This window comes from Ambystoma mexicanum, chromosome 4q, assembly GCF_040938575.1.
Source record: "Ambystoma mexicanum isolate Mex_15411 chromosome 4q, UKY_AmexF1_1, whole genome shotgun sequence".
Taxonomy (NCBI): Eukaryota; Metazoa; Chordata; class Amphibia; order Caudata; family Ambystomatidae; genus Ambystoma; species Ambystoma mexicanum.
This window is the reverse complement of record NC_090928.1, coordinates 1,145,075,512-1,145,094,304: the sequence shown is the minus strand read 5'-3', so window position 1 is coordinate 1,145,094,304 and position 18,793 is coordinate 1,145,075,512. Positions and strand designations below refer to the sequence as shown.

At 45.6% G+C, this 18,793-nt stretch overlaps 1 protein-coding gene across 2 annotated transcripts in view; it reads left to right on the top strand.

The window, feature by feature from the left end:
* The window catches only part of SLC4A1AP (solute carrier family 4 member 1 adaptor protein), a 363,679-nt gene extending 346,250 nt beyond the window's left edge, over positions 1–17,429 (top strand). For both annotated transcript variants that reach the window (XM_069608736.1, XM_069608735.1), the window contains one exon: positions 16,848–17,429. In XM_069608736.1, coding sequence (XP_069464837.1) covers positions 16,848–16,897 — 50 coding nt within the window. In that variant the 3' untranslated portion in view covers positions 16,898–17,429. The remainder of the gene's footprint in view (positions 1–16,847) is intronic.
* The last annotated feature ends 1,364 nt before the right edge of the window (positions 17,430–18,793 follow it).

The following is an 18,793-nucleotide window of genomic DNA, read 5'->3' as shown; positions in this document are numbered from 1 at the left end:
AAGATGTTGATGACATGAAACCAGATCCTTGAAGGAGTTTACCATTCATTTTTGGGAGAACTGAAAGAGAATGTCTGTGGGATGTCTCGTCTGAGAAATTAATTTGTGGGAAGGCATCCTGTTGATCCTTCCTTGAACGTATTAAAGCAAAGTTCAGAACAGGGCACTAGCCATTGTGCTAGTCATTGGCTCAAGCAATCTTGGGTGCATGAGTTTCTTGTGATCTGCGAGCCCACATACTGGTTGACGAGCATCTTCAAGGATTCTTGATGCCATGCACTTTGTTTACAAATATTGTGAAATTCTTCTCCCACAAGAGAAAATAAAAAGTGTGTCAAAGGATGCAGAATGCCTTGGTCTTTGGGAATCCACTTCTGCATAGAATGTTTCTTGGCCCCCGGGATGACTATGCAGGATCCTTAAAGGCAGTATAGAACACGGAGGAATAGTTGTTGATGTCCTGTCTATAGATTTATTTAAAGATAAAAGCTTCCACTCATGTATGGCATTAATTGTCTTTTGATCCGCAGTTATTTCTTTTTTTCCAATTCTTGTTCAGAACAATGAATAGCACATTTCTCTCTTATGGCGTATAACTTGTCTCACAATCAATAATGGACTCTGTGAACATGTCTTCTGTGTTGCTGTAGATTGTCTGTAAACACCAGGATGTCATAAAGGTGTGCCGCAGAGACATATAGCATATCTGTGAACTCATCCTTGGTAACCTTTTGGAATGCTGTCCATGCATTGCCGATTCCGGTTGGCATTATTGTATATTAACTTTAACTGAATCTGCTCTAGAACTCCTGGCTAGTATATTGATCAGAATATTGGCTGAATAAAATGTTATTTTGGTTTACATGGAATCAGCCCAACCAGCTATTGATCAAGCAGGCTTGTGATCAGGGGCAGGAGATAAGTGTTCTTCATTGTGATTTCATTTAACTTTTGCATTGGATCATCCTTTTTCTTTTAATGTTCAGGAAATCTATGCTCCAGAAGTAGATTTGGAGGGTTGCATGAACTCCTTTTCTCATTTAGTGTCGATGTACCTCAGTTTCAGAGTTTCATTTTCAGTGAAAGTTTAGATCATATTAAATGGTACCTTTTGCATTGGGAATTAGGGTAAGGCAGCCTTCTTGACTCCAGTGAGGAGGTACGCCTTAAGTTCTCGTAAGCGGAAACGCATGGCTATCGTCATATTGTGATGGCACAGAAGCACTTTTTTTTAATAAAGAATCATCCTCTTTGGTTAGTGTTATCAACTGTTCCCAAGACCTCATTCCCCACTAGAGAATGATGTAATCAGAAAATAATGGAGTCATAATCCAGCGTCTACTTTTAATGTGTTCCTTCCTCCCCGTGTTCTGAACCTTAGACACATCCACCAGGCGTTAGTCTGGATTTTGTAGCTAAACCTCCTGACAACCAACCAAAGAAAAACAATCCTCTGAGGAAAAAAGCTTGGTGCACTTTTTTACAAAGAAAATACGATTTATTTTGTATACAGAAAGGAAAAAGTTGACAGAGGGTGCTGTATAACCCAACTGCCACTGAGCTCCCTCTCCGGCTTACTTCACTGAATACAAGCAGTTAAATAGCGAATAATCGTCACTCGTTACGCAACAGTATACAGTGTTATCCCACCACACTGATTGGCTACCACCTATATACATACTACCAGTCTCCTATAGTCCCTTGACCGATTGGCCACATCTAAAACTACCCCAATTCTTTAACACGTAGTCTTCTACTCTGTCACCTACTTGATTGGTGGGTTACGTGATATGTTACCCTCCCCATGGGCATGGTCACATGGGCGTTAACATGAAGCTCAGCGGATACTCTCGAGGTCAAATTGGCTATTTAGAATAAATAAGAGCTTCTCTTAATCCCAGACACACAGGCCCCCCATCATGCCTCCCTGTCGCAGGACTACATTTGCTGGCCTCAACTCGTGCTCCTCATAGTGCAAATCACAGGATGTTTCAGTCCTTGCTCCTCGCTTATCGGTTGCCACTCCTGGGAGTTCCTCCTGGGCCTCTTGGAGACCCCACTAATCAGCCACATTCTGAAGGATTTAGGGATCTTGTTTGTGGGCATCTGGCAGTTCAAAAGGGACAGTCATTATTCTGGGGGGTGCTAGGGTCCTAAATTAGGCGGACCTTTGGCAGCTCAAAACCTCTAACCTGGCTCCCATGGGCTAGTCCTTCGGGGTCTGGTGCAGCCCTGTCCGTGTGCGGCCATTCACATTCCTTTCGAGTTTTACAGGCCTGCAACATGAGACAATTGTATTTTATGGTTCCGGCCTGTCGGCCTCTACGTTGGATTTCCCTGCTGGGCCCAGGATGCAAAAGTGATTCAGACCTCATTGCCATATTATGCTGCTACTTTCACCATCACCTGCAGCAATGTTATGCTGTTACTTTCGCCATGGTGTGCAGCAGACTAGGCCTTGCTCTAAATATGGCGGTAACTCAGTATTTCTCGCAGTGGGGATCATGGCCTATGTTTGCATTGTTATACACTTCATTTAATCTATTATGCTTTAATATTACCCTATAGTCAGGCCTACCTACGTTTCCACGACTATTGGAAAACATGTATTATTCCCACATTGTGTGCCCCACCCGAGAGGAGAGTGATTGGTTTAGAGGAGAAATACAGTTTTTAAGTGAAACAGTTTTTTCTTTTACTGTGGATTCCCAGCCTGATGACTGGGTATATTCATGAGCATGTGAATCCATGCCAGACCCATGCTGGAGAACAATAATTACAGGTAAGAAACAGCTCCCAACTCTAGGCCTTCACTGAGGAAAACAACTTGTTGCAGAACCATCCGTCTGGGTTCACGCTCTCAAGAAGAACTAAGTCTGCCCTACTCTTTATGAGAGGACCTCCTTTAATATCTTGTCTACAACTGTCCTGCCATCCTAACCCTTCTTGATCGATATTCTGCTGTTGCTACTGGCAGCCACACTTCTCCTGTACCACCCGGAAACCTGCTTTACCATCAAAGACTGCACCCATTTGGTTGTCTTTACAAAAGGGTCCTGGTCAGCGGTGGCCATTTTCACTCCCAGCCTACTATCGCCAACTGTAGCATTCTTCAAGGCTCTTTCCTTTACCCAAGCTCTGTAACAAGTACCTCTCCCCTTTAGCCGACGTTATCTCTCTGTTTTCTTTTCAATGCTATTGAGTTAACATCCAAATCAATTTAAGGCAGGTGGACAACCCTTCTTTTGGCTCTTAGCCTGATTATGTGATACCTCTCCCTTATCCAAACGTCAATTTGTCAACAATCTGTGTCTCAATCCCTCTAAGACTGAAATCATTTACTTTGGGCATTCCTCCCTCCTTATCTTTCCTCTGGCCCACTTCTTTAGGCCCCGCTTCTACCCTAGCTCCTTCTGTAAGAAACTTGGGGGTAATCTTTGATAGCTCTGTCCTTTGCTCCTCAGATTCTCAAGCTTTCTAAGAAGTTTCCTTTCCTACTGCACATTCGCAAACGTATTGTCTTTCCACAATTTCCCCCCTAAGGAGAAAGTATCCAGGTCTCGGTTCCTCTCGTGGTTGCACTAATACACATACCCTCTATCTGGGCCAATCGGATATCTTACTCCGCAACCCAATGACCACACCACCCCTCCTCTGCCCTCCCCAGGATGTCTTTCAAAACCATTTGTATCATTCATGGGCCTTCTGAAGTCTGCCTTTTACCTGCAGGGTCAGGTGCCTAATAGAGTACCTGTTAAGACCAGCCTTCTCCAGGATGCTCCTTGTCTGGCAGTCAAATAATATCAGGAACTAGGTCATAGTCGCTGGTGACTATATTTGAAATGCTCTCCTCCTGCACTTAGAGAAAAGAGGAGAACAATTCCCCTTCAGTAAAGAACTAAAGATTATCCCCTTCAAAGAATGATTTGATTCTTAAGGTATGCATTACTCAGCATGGTAGTCTCACCAATACCGTAAAGGTGAGAGACATTATTCCCTGAGACAGCCTTTCCTCCCTTATCCCCCACTGATACAGAAGGTTGTAGGGACAATGTGAGCTGAAGTTGACAACAGCATTGAAACTAACGTAACAGTAAAAGGGCATGCATTAGACACGAAGCAAACATGCACTCCACGCGCAGTAGGTAATATATGCATTTAGACATGAAGAATACTAACATAGCATCCTTAAGACATGAAGAACATTAACATGAGCAATGTATAAGGCACATGCAACATGAACAACATGCAAATATAGCTCGCTAACATGGAAACAAGAGTGTAATTGGGCAGCATGTCTCAGAAATAATAAAGGCCTCAAGGCTTCCTCGAAGAGCTCAAAAGGCTGAATTCACAAAAACACATATCCATGCAGAGGTCAGAAAATAGCTTGCAGCATGTACCAAGGTTGGGGGAAATAAGGGAGGCTAGGGACGGGGGAACAACGGCACAAGATAACAGTTCACGGACGCAAGCAGCCTACTCCTAGATTAATTAAGGTTTCAGAAAGGCACAAACCGCCTTTGATAGCAGGTGCAGTATAACAGCAAGCCAAAAGACTCTGTGAAGAATAACCCAAGAGTGTCCCCAGCAGCAAGAGAAAACACGACACATACATTAATATTAGCTAAAACCTTAATAAATAGAAGGTAATACAAATTCATACACAGTCTCTTTGCACGTGACCTAGACATGGAAAACACTGGCCATTCGATAGAAACGAACACAGATATGGCACCTGTGATACTCCCTAAAATCACACATAGACACAAATTGCTGCACAAGGCCAAGTACAAAGGGGTTGCCCGGTCTTATGGCCTGAGAATGAGTCATGGGCCTCTCTACCTCCCTAATCCTCCCAACCCTAGGCCTGGCTCATATCTTGATGACCTGTCAAGTGTCTAAGGTAGGTTAGTTAGGAGCCAACCTATCAAAACACTTGGTGTCACACTGCCCATGAAATAGTATGCCAGCCAATGACTTGCCGTAGAGATGATGTAATTTAACCTTTATCAATATAGCAGTGGATCCATCAAATACTTGTAACCCAATGAAATGTGTAAGCCCTATAGAATTTATAGGTAGCCAAACCCATTAGCCTATCCCCATTCACCATAGGTTTTGTCAACTGATGGCATGTTATGATGTCATTGATGATGCGTTTTAAATATTTAAGTAATTGTTTTTGATTAACATGTTGAGAGCAGCGGGAATTGAATGCTTGTATGCTGTCCCAGCTCTGTCTTGATGTGTATAAAGCTGGGTTTTGCAGTGCACTTTGCCTACTCTGTCATTGAGACATTCAGAACCGGCACCCTAGAAGCCCTGTTGCTCGAGGAAGGACTGAAGCTCTGCACCAGCATATTTGATGCTACAAATGTACCAACTGCAAAGATTTGTCTTCCCAGGATGACCAGAAACAACCCACAGCAGCGATATTTTCCCCTTATCAAGAGCAGACATCAAGATTGCTCCTAGTCTGCCGAAGCTGTTTACTGTGCCTTAATTGCCAGACCCAGAAGCAGGTACCCCTTTGCTGCCAGAACTCTGAAGACACTCTGTGTCAAATCGACCAGAGAATATTAATTCCAGGACATCAGACAGGAGCCCTGTTCAATCTCCCCGACTGAGAAGCTCCAGTGGCATGTGCTGCTTTTGTTCCTACAACCACACTACCAAACACGCTTTCCCGGTCCTCCTTCCGTAGCTGGCTCCTCCCCAGTGTGATTTCAACCTCTCTTCAATATTTGTTCTTTCTCTGGTCTATCCATACGGACCCCAACCGAAAAAATTGATTCCTGTGCTGAGGACAACATTGAAACCCTGCATCGTCGACTACCACTGACTGCAACCAACATGCCTTTCCCCTTCTCTCACCTGTCCCCCTGACCTGGGAACCACTGGATCAAGAATAATCACTCTTCCAAGTGGTCCTTCCTGCACCAGTGTGTGATCTCGGGAGCCCGCGCTAAACAATGTGTACTGCAGCCACATCAGGAAACCGCTGATCTGCCTACTGCAGAACAAATTTTCCCGTCCCAGGGTGTTGCTCTCCTGACTCTAAGGGGCTGCTGGCAAGTCTTTTATTTGTGCATTTCCTCATCCCTGTGCCTCTTCTTCATTTTCAAGGGACTCTAGAGGGCTTGCCTCCAGCAGAACTCCCGGAACTGGTCATTGGGGCACTTTTGATACAAGATAACTCTTTCCTAGCAAAGACTACCTCTGTTTGCACTAATGGTCTCCCTTGGTCCCCCCCTTGAAGTTTCCAGCCTGGCTAGAAAAGCCTTCACATGCCTGTTAATGCTTTTGTCTTTTGATGAGGGCCACTTTTTATACTACATAACTGTTACTTTCCTGAGATCTTCTGGCATTGTCGGTTTGACCGAGTTTTTATTTTACCAATGAGTGCATTGCTTTTCTCTTTGACTTTTTGTACATTAAGGATATATGTTTTGTCAAAAATATAGTTTGTGGACACTTACTTTCTTGTTATTGTTGAAGAATGTGTACTGGACTTGTAAGCCACCGCACTCCAACTCCTGAGAGTTAGACCTGGATGCTTTGACACGATTACCGCTTTGAGAGCCTGATGAGCTTGAGGGAATTACCAGATGTGCTTAAATCGGGAAGATGCACCTAAAGACCCTGACCACAGCGCTTAGGAAAAATCTCCATAAGAGCCACCTTTGCCTCCTTTCCTTCTGCCCGGGAGAAAATTAAACTGGATGTGCTTGGGCATAAGATCTTCGTTTTGTGCACCCTGGCTTTACAGGCTGTGAGCGCCTCCTGCATGGTACCCTCACACCCTCTTGAATGCAGATAAGGAGGAAGCAGACAACCTGCCCTTTGAGGTGAGAGTGCAATTCTCCTAGCTCTTTACCTCTTTAGTTTTTACTCCACCACCTCACTGTGTACCTGCAGAGTACCCCAGAGTTTTATTCTGTGATTATGGCTATCCCATACCTATTTCGTCCCTCTCTATCTCACCTGATGTCTTTCCTTTTTTCTCATTTCAAGTGTTGTGTTAATGACACACAGGTTTGTTCTCGTTTATCTGTAATTGTCTGACCACCATCGAGGCACTGTGTGCGGCTAACAATCTGTGTCTCAATGCCAGTTAGATGGAGATCATTCTTACTGTGACACCTGTGCCCTGTTTCTATCCTACCCTCTGGCTGCTGTCTTTGGGCCCTCTACTCTCACCATCCTGTGAGACCTAAAACCTTGGGGTTATCTTTGTCCTCCCTCTCCTTTACTCCTTACATTTTGGAGCTTGTACCGAAAGCCCATCCCTTCAGCTTGACCTCCTTACAGCCATTGTACCGTTCCTCACCTTCCCCCAGAAGCTGAACATCTGTAGAGCCTCTTCCTTAACCTCCCCCTTTGTTGTCTGTGCCCCCTTTGGTTACTCTAGAATAGAGCTGCACGTCTTAACCTTGGCCGCAAGCCCAGGGATCGTTTTGCTGAAGCCCTACTATGTGTACATTGGCTCCTGCTTATTGTAAGGACTACAATATGTCCATGTTTGTTTCCTAAATACTGCCAAGCTAGAGCCCTCCGCTGCTGTAACTCCAATACTTTGCTTGTCAGACACTTTTTGAAACAGAGAGCCGGAGGCATGTGTTGGTCTTCGGCCGGTGCCTGACTTTGGAACAGCCTTCCTGCTCTTCGTATACTTCAGCTGAACTTCCTTAAGTTCTGGAAACCTCTGAAAACTCTGCTTTTGTGTTCCTATTTTACTTAATCCCTTCCCTGCTAACTCATACCACTGGCACCGAGACTGGTGGCCTGCTCCCTTATGAAACTCAGAGGTTCTAGGCCCTATATTTAGTTGACACCTGTACACCCTCTCCCCTTTCAGAACTGCCCTTGCGGGTCTAGCATCTGGCGCATGTTTGCCACACCCTTGGGACTCTTCTACCCCAGGAAGTAGCTAATAGCCTCCAAATTTGGCATGTCTTGGCGCTTTCCTTCTGGGCTTGTAGTAAGAGCACTTCGTAATCCATACTCCTCTTTCCATTCGTGCACTTCTTTTACTGCCCAATGTATATGTGCATTTATAGCAGCAGTGTGTACAATTGTTTTTGCATAAGCAAGTGAAATGCATATGCAAAAGATGGGTAGAGCATTTTTAAGTGGCAGTTGGTTTGTGGAAGTTTAATATCTTAAGGTTATATGTATTATTATTTATTAACTTCTATTTTTAAACCATAAAAGGTGATTCCTAAAGGAACCTATTTTTGTGTTTTTTGATTTACTATTTTTTTTATTTTTGTGTTTCTTTTTTTTTTTTCAGGAGAAGTAAGGTGGGGAAGGGACACCAACCACAGCGTTAATTTTTAGGGGGCAGTGTTTCTCATGCTCCATGATTACAGCCTTGAAAGCACTTTCAAAACTGCTCCACTCTGCAGAGTGGTGTGTTGTAGTATGTACACAGTACTGTTGTCTTGGAAATTTATGGCTTGCAAGATAGCCTGTGGGATTTTCTGCCCCACAGGAGAAGCCTGTGTGGTGGTAGTATTGATTGAGGAGGTTGCGGTAGAGGAAGATCGTGTACTACTTCCTAAGAAAGGAACAGCCTTTCTGAGAGCATTCCGGTGGTTGGATTAAGTGTGGCGGTGCATGGAGGTGGTCCTGTAGGAGTACTGGCCAGATTGTCCGTGACTGAGTACAACGCACTTAGTGCATTTCACCTTGGTAGCGTTAGCCTTTGGTACACCCCAACGGTGGTAAAGAACTGCCACACCCATGATTCTGTCTGGTTGCTAGAGGTAGCTATTTCCTCTACTTCATCTTCCTGGTCCTCTTGATTGTTTTCTGCATGATTGCGCTTCTTCCGTTGTGTAGGCCTTGCAGGTGGTGGTGGTGGTGGTGGTGGTGGTGGTGGCGGCTCTCCTGTTAATGTCCCTTTAACAAAGGCTTTTTACTGAATAAATATATATATATATATATATTTCTGAGGCTTGTGGAATCTGCTTAGATCACATGCTGTGCATAGGCCGACATCTAGTGGAAGCTGCGGAGTATTACAGTTTGTTTTTCGAAAGTCGAAAATGGGCGTCGACACAGGCGTGCCAGTAATACTATCCCTAGTGTGACGTCCACTGTACCCAAGATCCCTCACGCGTGTAGGATCCTCAGATTGTTTTTTTCCGCCATACTGGTCGGAAGCATCTTGCGGAGTTCCCTGGCCTTAGCCATACTTTTGCTGTTATTATAACTATAATTCTTATTCATTCCCTTCCCCACCCCAACGTCGACCCTCAACCTCGACGACGGCTGGAGAAGTCATCGACCGTCGACTGCTGCACGACGGATCTGGGCCTCGGAAGGCCGCTGGCCTCGGCCCGGGCCTAGTAGGCCGCTGTCCTCGGCCCTTACAAGTAGGGAGAGTGGGGGGTGGTACATACTCTTCACTCTTGATATATAGTTACATTTATATATATTCCTACACTTAGCAGCCCGCTGCCTTAAGGTGCGTATGGAGGGTACCCCTTTTCAATTCTGCCCCAAGTGCAATCGCAAATACCCTTGGGTCGACAGGCACGCCACGTGCAATCTCTGCTTGCCGAGGGATCACCCCGAAGCGAATTGCAGAGCGTGTAGTAGGTTTAAACCTAAAACACTGAAGGACCGTTCGACAAAGCGTTGGGCCCACCACGCCAGGCAGGAGGCCATGGCAGCGGAGGGCGCCTTCAGCGATGGCAGCGACGCCGTACTTTCGGACGGCGAGGGCATTACGGCGTCGAAAGACAGCCGACGAGCGCAGGTCCCCGACCTCGGAAGGTCGTCCGGCAGGGCGGCTATGGGGAAGACCCCCGGCGACGCAAGCGCTACACACCTAACACACACTAAACACACTAAGACCAACCGGACCTCGACGACGTCGACTTCCCGGAAAGAGGCACAAAAAGAACGGTCCGACTCGGTGTCCTCTGGGCGCTCTCGATCGAGATCGCCTCACGACGCAAGGCAATCATCCACTCTTGCCAAGAGTGCCTCGCTACACACATTAACGGAAGTTCGATCGTCGGGAGACGAAGACGACTTCCACCCCCAGGCCGCGCTCCAAGATACCGAGACCGCGGTTAACACCACGAAGCACACAGATACCTCTCCAGACCCTCGACGCCAGGCGTCGAAAGTCTCTGGGGCCCCCAAGGGACAGGGAAAACATTTTTCCACGCACGGGGAAGGGGGGAAACAGCGGAAAGCACAGCCTTCCACCCCTGTAAAGCCATCCTCCCACCCTAGGCAGACAAGCAAACACAAGTCTACCCTTGGAAAGTCCCATAAATCATCACCTACTAAAGTAATACCCTGTTCCAGGGATTGGTCCAGTGAAGACATAGACAGGGTTATGTCTAGGATGTCTTCCTTGGCTGATTTTTATGATAAGAACCCAGAACATTTTCTTTCATATAACCCTCAAGGGGCCACACCCTCAGGCTCCTCCGATCCTATCCCGCTAAGTAAAAAGCCCCGGGTCGAAAGACCTGAACCATTCGAGGTTCAGCCTTACTCCACTCCATATTCTACTCCACTCCCCAGTTACCAGGGACAAGTTTTCCCTGAAGAGGACCAGGAGTTTGAAATTATGGAAGAACAGACCGGGACAGATTACTATGCAGAGGATGAGGACCTGGAGGAGGGAGAAGATGAGCAGGAAATTTACAGAGTAGATTCCCCAGTACAAAGCGAAGCCCCAGTTACCGACTCTCCAGTTGATAACCAGCCCCTCCTTAACGAGGTTCTCGCTCGAGCAGCGGAACATTTCCACATCGACACCCACGGTGTACAGGAGGAAAGGGACTTCGCGGAGGAGTTTGTAGGAGAAAGGAGACCGGTCGCTCAGACCATCCCTATCCTCAAATCCATCCAACGAAGAATAGATCCTTCCCTGGTGAATCCTCACCTCACCAGAGCTGTCAACCCCAGAATTGAAAAGATTTTCCGGGCAGCCCAGTCTGACCCTCTGTATATAAGGGGACATCTTAAACCAGATTCCCTAGTGGTTACCAACACTAGAAAAAGGGCTGGCACGCCCTTATCTGCATCAGAAGCTCCTCCCGACAAGGAGAGCAAAAAACTTTACGGGTTTGGCAGGAAGGTAGCCTCAACGTCCGCCTACCAAGCAAGGATTGCAAATTCCACCACCCTGTTGGCTAGTTACAACTGCCATCAATGGGAAGAAGTCGCGGCGCTCATTGCCTCTGCGCCAGAACCGTTAAAGGGCCAGCTGGCTCGGATCTCGGCAGAGGGGAGAGCCGTGTCTGGTTGCATTTTAAAAGCAACTTTCGACGCCGCTGATAACGCAGGGAGATTGATAGCAGAAGGTACTGTTATCAAGAGACATGCGTGGTTACGGCAGTCGGGATTCAAGACAGAAACCCAGGCTTCTTTAATAGACAAGCCAGTGGAACCCGACCTATTGTTTGGGAAAGCGGTCGAAGACGCACTTAAAAATGCCAAAGATGAATATGAGACTCTCAAATCCCTTGGCCAGCTTACCAACAAACCCCCTAACCAGAGGGGGAACAGTAATTTTCGTCGCCCACGCGGCCAAAATTCACAAAGAGGCAATTATGCCCAGGGACAGGGTACACAATGGAATAACAACCAGCAGTCTACCCAGAGTTACGGCAGGGGTAACAAGAGAGGTCGTGGAAGAGGCAGAGGCAGCCCCAACAAGGGAGGTGGCACGCCTCCACCAAAACAGTGACGCTCAGTTCAGGGTCCCTTGTCACGCAACCCCAGTAGGGGGACGTATTTCCACCTTCACCCAGGCGTGGGAAGGGATCACCTCAGACAGATGGGTGCTGTCAACAGTATCCGCAGGATATTGTATAGAACTACTGCAGCGTCCCCGGAACCATCCTCCACGACAAAGGGTGCACTCCCTAGAGCATCAAAGGATCCTTCTCGAGGAGATCGCCATTCTGCTAGAAAAGGACGCGATAGAACTCGTCCCAGGACACCAGGTAAACAAGGGTATCTATTCAACTTACTTCCTTGTGCCAAAGAAAGATTTGACAATGCGCCCAGTATTGGATTTACGGCCTGCCAACAAGTATGTCAAGCCCCAAAAATTCCGTATGACCACGCTACAAGAGGTAATACCCCTCCTAAAAAAGGGGGATTACATGGCAACCTTGGATATGAAAGATGCTTATTTTCATATTTCCATGCTCCCAGCGCACAGAAAGTACTTGCGCTTCAAGGTGGACAGTCGCCACTACCAATTCAAGGTACTGCCCTTCGGGATAGCTTCAGCACCAAGGGTATTCACCAAGGTACTGGCGGTGGCGGCGGCACACCTACGCAGGGAGGCAATCCCGGTGTACCCTTATCTGGACGACTGGCTCATAACGGGGGAAACCCCAGGAATTTGCAGATCAAACATTCAGAGGACTATCGACCTCCTCCACGAATTAGGCTTCTCTATCAACGAGAAAAAGTCCAGTCTGGTGCCAAGCACCTCAAAACAGTTTCTAGGGGCTATCCTAGATACTCAGAAAGGATTGACCTTCCCTTCGGAAGAGAGAATTCGGAATATACTTCTGCAAATTCCGCATTATCAGTCAGGTCAACAGATAACAGTACGCAAAGCTATGCGGTTACTGGGCATGATGGCGTCATGCATTTACCTGGTCCCCCACGCGCATCTGCGCATGCGTCCCATGCAGGAATGGTTGGCGAAACAGTGGTCTCAGGCAAGTGGTCAGTGGGACGATCTAGTGGTCGTTTCGCCAACACTCGTACAAAGCCTACACTGGTGGACAAGAGAGAATCTCGCAAAGGGGAGACCCTTTTACGATCCCGAAGTACAAGCCGTGGTGACTACAGATGCATGCCTGACTGGGTGGGGAGCGCACCATCTCCACCACACAGCTCAGGGTCTCTGGTCTCACTCAATAGCCAAGAACCACATCAATCTGCTAGAGCTTCTGGCAGTATTCCGAGCGCTGAAGGCGTTCGAGCCCCATCTACTGAACTTGTCGGTGCAGATCAGGACGGACAGCACGACAGCCATGTTCTATCTGAACAAGCAAGGGGGGACTCGTTCGCCAAATCTGTCCAAGCTTGCCCAGAAAATATGGATATGGGCACTCAGACGGAACATCTTCCTGTCATCGCAACATGTTCCAGGGGAGCTCAATTCCCTAGCGGATGCTCTAAGCAGGGACTCCCTCCCAAAAGAACACGAATGGGTCCTTCACAGAGACGTAGTAAAAGATCTCTTCTCTCAGTGGGGTTTCCCCACTATAGACCTATTCGCCACAAGCGAAAACAAACAATGCCTAGGATTTGCATCCAGGTTCCCCCAGCCGGACTCCCAGGGGAATGCCCTGTGGATGGACTGGTCAGGGATGTTTGCGTACGCTTTTCCACCAACTCCTCTCATCAGGAAGGTGGTGTACAAGATGAACAAGGAATCGATGACGCTCATCCTAGTTGCTCCCATGTGGGCGAGACAACCATGGTTTCCACACCTACGCAAGATGGCGGTGTGCGAGCCCATCAGACTCCCAGCCTGGTACAATCTACTGTCCCAGCAACAGGGTCAAACAGTGCATCAGGAACCCAACTCTATGAACCTAGCAGCATGGCTCCTGAAGTCATATAGTTTGGACATCTCAAATTACCACAGAGGTGTATGGACATTCTAAAGGAGTCCAGGAAACCAAATACAAGGCACTGTTACTTTGATAAGTGGAAAAGATTCGTTATCTGGTGCCAGAATAAACAAATCAACCCGGTTGATTGCACTCCTTCCAACGTTGTGACATACATGCTCCACCTGCTGGATGCAGGGTTGGTTTTTAACTCGCTGAAAGTACACCTGGCAGCCCTCTCGGCTTACACCACATCCCATAACAAGGTCTCGTGGTGGAAAGTACCAGTGGTTAAAGCCTTCATGGAAGGAGTAAAGAGACTTCACCCTCCTATTTCGAACCCACCGCCAGGATGGGACCTCAACGTGGTGCTAGCTAAGCTCATGGGACCCCCATTCGAACCCATGCATAAAAGTAGTCTCAAACACCTGACTTATAAAACGGCCTTCTTAGTAGCCATTACCTCCATAAGAAGGGTCAGTGAAATTCAGGCTCTGTCAGTGCAGGATCCTTTCTTTATTATCCACAAGGACAAACTGGTTTTACGCACACACCCTAGGTTCTCACCTAAATTCATATCCAAGTTCCATGTAAACCAGTCCATCGAGCTTCCGACTTTCTTCCAAAACCCGCAAAGCTCGGCTGAGGTGAAACTACACACCCTAAATGTGCGTAGGGCGGTCCTATACTATGTTAATAAAACCAGACCGCTAAGGAATACAGATCAACTGTTTGTCTCCGTAGCTACAGGCAGAGAGGGGGATCGCGTCTCTAAGGGCGCTATCTCGAAGTGGATTATCAACTGTATACAGCTGTGTACTCTCTTTCTGAGAAGACTCTGCCTTTTACGCCAAGGGCCCACTCTACAAGAGGCATTGGTGCCACTCTGGCTTTCATTGCAAATGTTCCCCTCGACACCATTTGCAAAGCAGCTACTTGGAGCTCTATTCACACTTTTACTCAGCATTACTGCATTGACACTCATTCCAAGACAGATACACAAGTGGGACAAGCGGTTCTAAGACACCTGTTTGCTCATGACCCTTCTCACATCCCACCTCCTTCTTCTGGTACTGCTCGCTAATCTATGCACAGCATGTGATCTAAGCAGATTCCACAAGCCTCAGAAGGGATACATTACTCACCGTAATCGTATTTCTGATGCTTGTATCTGCTTAGATTCACATGCGACCCACCCTTCCTCCCCTCCGAGAGAAGGCGCATGATTGCTTGTAGTCTTACCTTTCTGTCTATCTGCTTGGATTATCTGTACTCACGCTACTCCTCATGCTTCCTCATGTCAGAAAAAAAAAAACAATCTGAGGATCCTACACGCGTGAGGGATCTTGGGTACAGTGGACGTCACACTAGGGATAGTATTACTGGCACGCCTGTGTCGACGCCCATTTTCGACTTTCGAAAAACAAACTGTAATACTCCGCAGCTTCCACTAGATGTCGGCCTATGCACAGCATGTGAATCTAAGCAGATACAAGCATCAGAAATACGATTACGGTGAGTAATGTATCCCATATATATATATATATATATATATATATATATATATATATATATATATATATATATATATATATATATATATATATATATATATATAATCTCAAGAGTGAGAGAGACCAAGGAAAATGTGCCCACGCAGTGTATACTGAAAAATATGTAAGTTATCAGGAATAATGCACATCAAGTTTATAATGTAAGTTTAAAAAAAAATATATAAAGTTATGGTGGGTTTAAAAAGTCTTGGAAAAAAAAATCTTTCACCTGAAATGTGGACTTTTCTACATATATAGACTTGTTTTTTCCTAGAACATTTTATATGGCTCTTTTTTTACACTTGACTCATTGGCTTCGGTGACGCAGTGCTATGTTGTACGTTGCTGGATTCACTTCTACCCAAGTCCTGCTAGCTCTTTAAAAGCCCTGCTCCACAAGCTTCCCAGAGGCTAGGTAGTGTTGTTCCAAGCCAAAGAATTGATTTTTTTCTTGTCCCCTCGACCCAAATGTAGACACTCACACTATCAATACATCAGTATCTTTTTCACACCCACCTTCACAAGCCAAAGGGCCGAAACATAACATGACTAATTTGCATTATAGAGGCACACTACTCAAAATGTGAAAAACAGCCTGAATAATTTTATAAATACATTTGTCCAACAAGTGACTGGCTACCTTCCCCATGCCAAGCTTAAACATAGGTGAGCATAGTGGGCAACATGCTTGGTGGAGATGGAAACACAATTGTCTATGTCTAAAATATACCGGCCTTCAGCAGGTTTGCACATGCTACAACACTATGCCATACCTTCATGCCTCTCTGAGAGCAGCCAAGCACTGTTTGTGTTCTGCCTGCCTGCTTGCATGTCGTTTTCAGTGCCCCAACTAAATATTTGACTGGAATGAGTGGGGGGAACCTCTGAAGTGTTGGGCTGTTTGTGAAAAAAAAACTGTCAGAAACAGACATGGACAGATAAGACATTGCAGAGGCGAATCCTTGAACATTTTCTGCTATTGCAAAAACCTAATTCTTCCCGTGCCTGATGAAATAATCTGAATATTACGAAGGCTTGCGAATAAATGACTTCAATAGCCTAACTATGGTATCATCATGTCTTTTTTGGAGCAACACTTTCTATATTATCATTGTCTAACATGGTACAGGAAAACAGGATAAACAATTTGAACCAAGTCACTCATTCCACAGCGCCACCTAGTAGCCATTGCTGGACGTTTACCTCCAGTTCAAACCACATCAGCAAGGCATTATGGGTATACAGATTAGCCCAAATGCTAAGCTTTTTGCTCCTGGAAATGGTCTTTGTCTTAGCAATGCTACTTTATACATGGCTCAATCAACCCAAGAAAGCCATTTTGCAAGGCTGTGCAGGTCTTCCAATTTTCGAAAAAGGTTACATCTGGTGTCATGAACTTTCTGTGTGGGGCATGGTCTTTCCATCATGGTAGCAGGTGATAATGTGCAGGTCAGAATTTCATCATGGATATGTAGGATATTTCTGTACAAACCTGACATTACTTGTAAGGAGCATAATGTGCTAGTGTGTATAACATTTCCTCCAGCTCTGACAAGCTTTCTAGTTGAATCTAACAACGTGTATATCTTTAAACGCAGTGTGCTTGTTTAAGTGAATGTGCTTCTTTTGAAATATGCCTTTTAGAAATATATTTTTTTTCTTCTAATTTTCTCTTCAGGTCAAAGTGGGGATGGCAAAACTCATCTAAATGAAAAGTATGGATATTAAATCCTAGAGGATTCGGCAAACTTTGGCAGTCACTTACCTGGAACTTGTTTTATTTAAAGAGGCATACTCGGACATGGAGGCCCATTCTTGTGGAGTGTCATCCATGCCAGCATTGTTGTTGGCAGGAATGGTGATGCTTGTGAAGCTGGAACTTTTCTTTTGGAATTCAGGATTACACTTGGAGGGCTAATTGCTCAAAAAACTTTTTTCTTTCCCAACATCTGTTGTGAAACTTGTATGTGTTACCATGTACACATCACTATGTTTGTGTTTTTGATGTAAGGCGATCAAAGTTCACATAGACACACTGTAAAATGCAGTATGGATAGATGTGTCTAAAAGGTTATTTCTTTCTAAATTTGACTTGCACTTTAGATAGGCACAGCTCTTGGTTACTGGATCTTTTTTAAACTCGCTAGACCTGGTAGCAATTTACCTGTTTCTAACTTTCTAGAGTTGGACATTTTATATTAATAAAAGTTTCAATTACTTCTTGTAACCCACAACATTAAGTAAAATATATTTAAAGGAAGCGCTCAACTATCTTCTATTTGGACTTATGTGCCCACGATTACTGGAAGTAATTATAGAAGCCCTGCTTTAGCCAATTACTTTAAAAGCATCCTGTGTCCAGCCATGAGCTCCTAAGAGTTCTCTTGAGAACCCCTGTTTGGGGAAACCTGTTTATAGCTAAATGTTAGCTCCTATTGTTCTTTGTTGGCTAAAGTGCCGTCCTGTTTGTTTTAAAACAGCACTTGTGTCGTCCTATCAAACTCCTGGCCGGTACATTTTCATTAATTCCAGCCTTGGCGCAGGGAGGCAGATGCATTTGTAAGTGTTAATAATGGAGGTGGATGTGGCCTAAACCTTCCTGAATAAGGTTTGATTTCAAACGAAAATGCTCCACCGTAAATCGAGTAGAGGTGGATAAATATCTTCACACAATATTGTTTTTTTAGGCAAAATGGGCCCAGTGATTTTATCCTGTGTAATCCAGTTTTTGTCATGGTTTACATGCTAAAAACAATGTAATCCGAGTGAGACATTCCTAATCCGACCCAAGTGTTGGGATTAGATCTTCCCAGCTCTTCCATTGGGAACGGAACTGATCCAGAGGGATTGCTATCGTGTCTGAGTCAATCGGATTTTATCAAGTTGTTGGCATTTAGTTCTAGATAGCGTGGGTTTTTATCAACCTGCTTCTACCTAGAGTACTGTAGTTAGGTCTTAAGAATTTGGCTCTGTGTTGTAATGAGTATTTTTGTATTGCAAGAATCCTGCCGCAAGGTGGTGGCAGTAGATGTGTGCTGCTGGAAGGCAGTGGCTTAAAGGTCATGTATGTGCATGAGAGTGGAATGTTTTAGTGAATGCTGTGATTGAGTGTTTATGTAAGAGATGTTCGCGAGTGGGTGAGTGAAAAGGCAGAGTCGGCATGCAATTTTGGGACAGTACCTTTCACAATGCTACACTTGTGATGAATCATAACAACCTAAGTGTAAGAAGGAGGAAAGCAAAGCAATCGGAGCCCCACCATGGCCACCATAAGAAGTAACTATTCCTACTTCCATGCAGTGCCAGCTTGGTGAAATCTGTCAGCAGTGTGGCGCCATGAGGTAAAATGTCTATCAGCAGGAGAGTGTGGCACTTTTTCAGTAATGTATGTGTCACAAGATCTGGCTAATTGTAGCACCAATGTCCCCAGTAAAGTGTCAAGGGGATTGAGGCATGGTATGGGCATGATAATAGTGGTAATGGTGCATTGGAGAGTGGGAGGTTTTCTATTTGGGACTGGGGATGATTGAGGGGCATTGAGAGTGTGGTGTCAGCCTCCAGCCACACCTGTTTCCTCTGCATCTCTTCTCTCTGGCTGGTGACCTGTGGGATCATCACTATGGT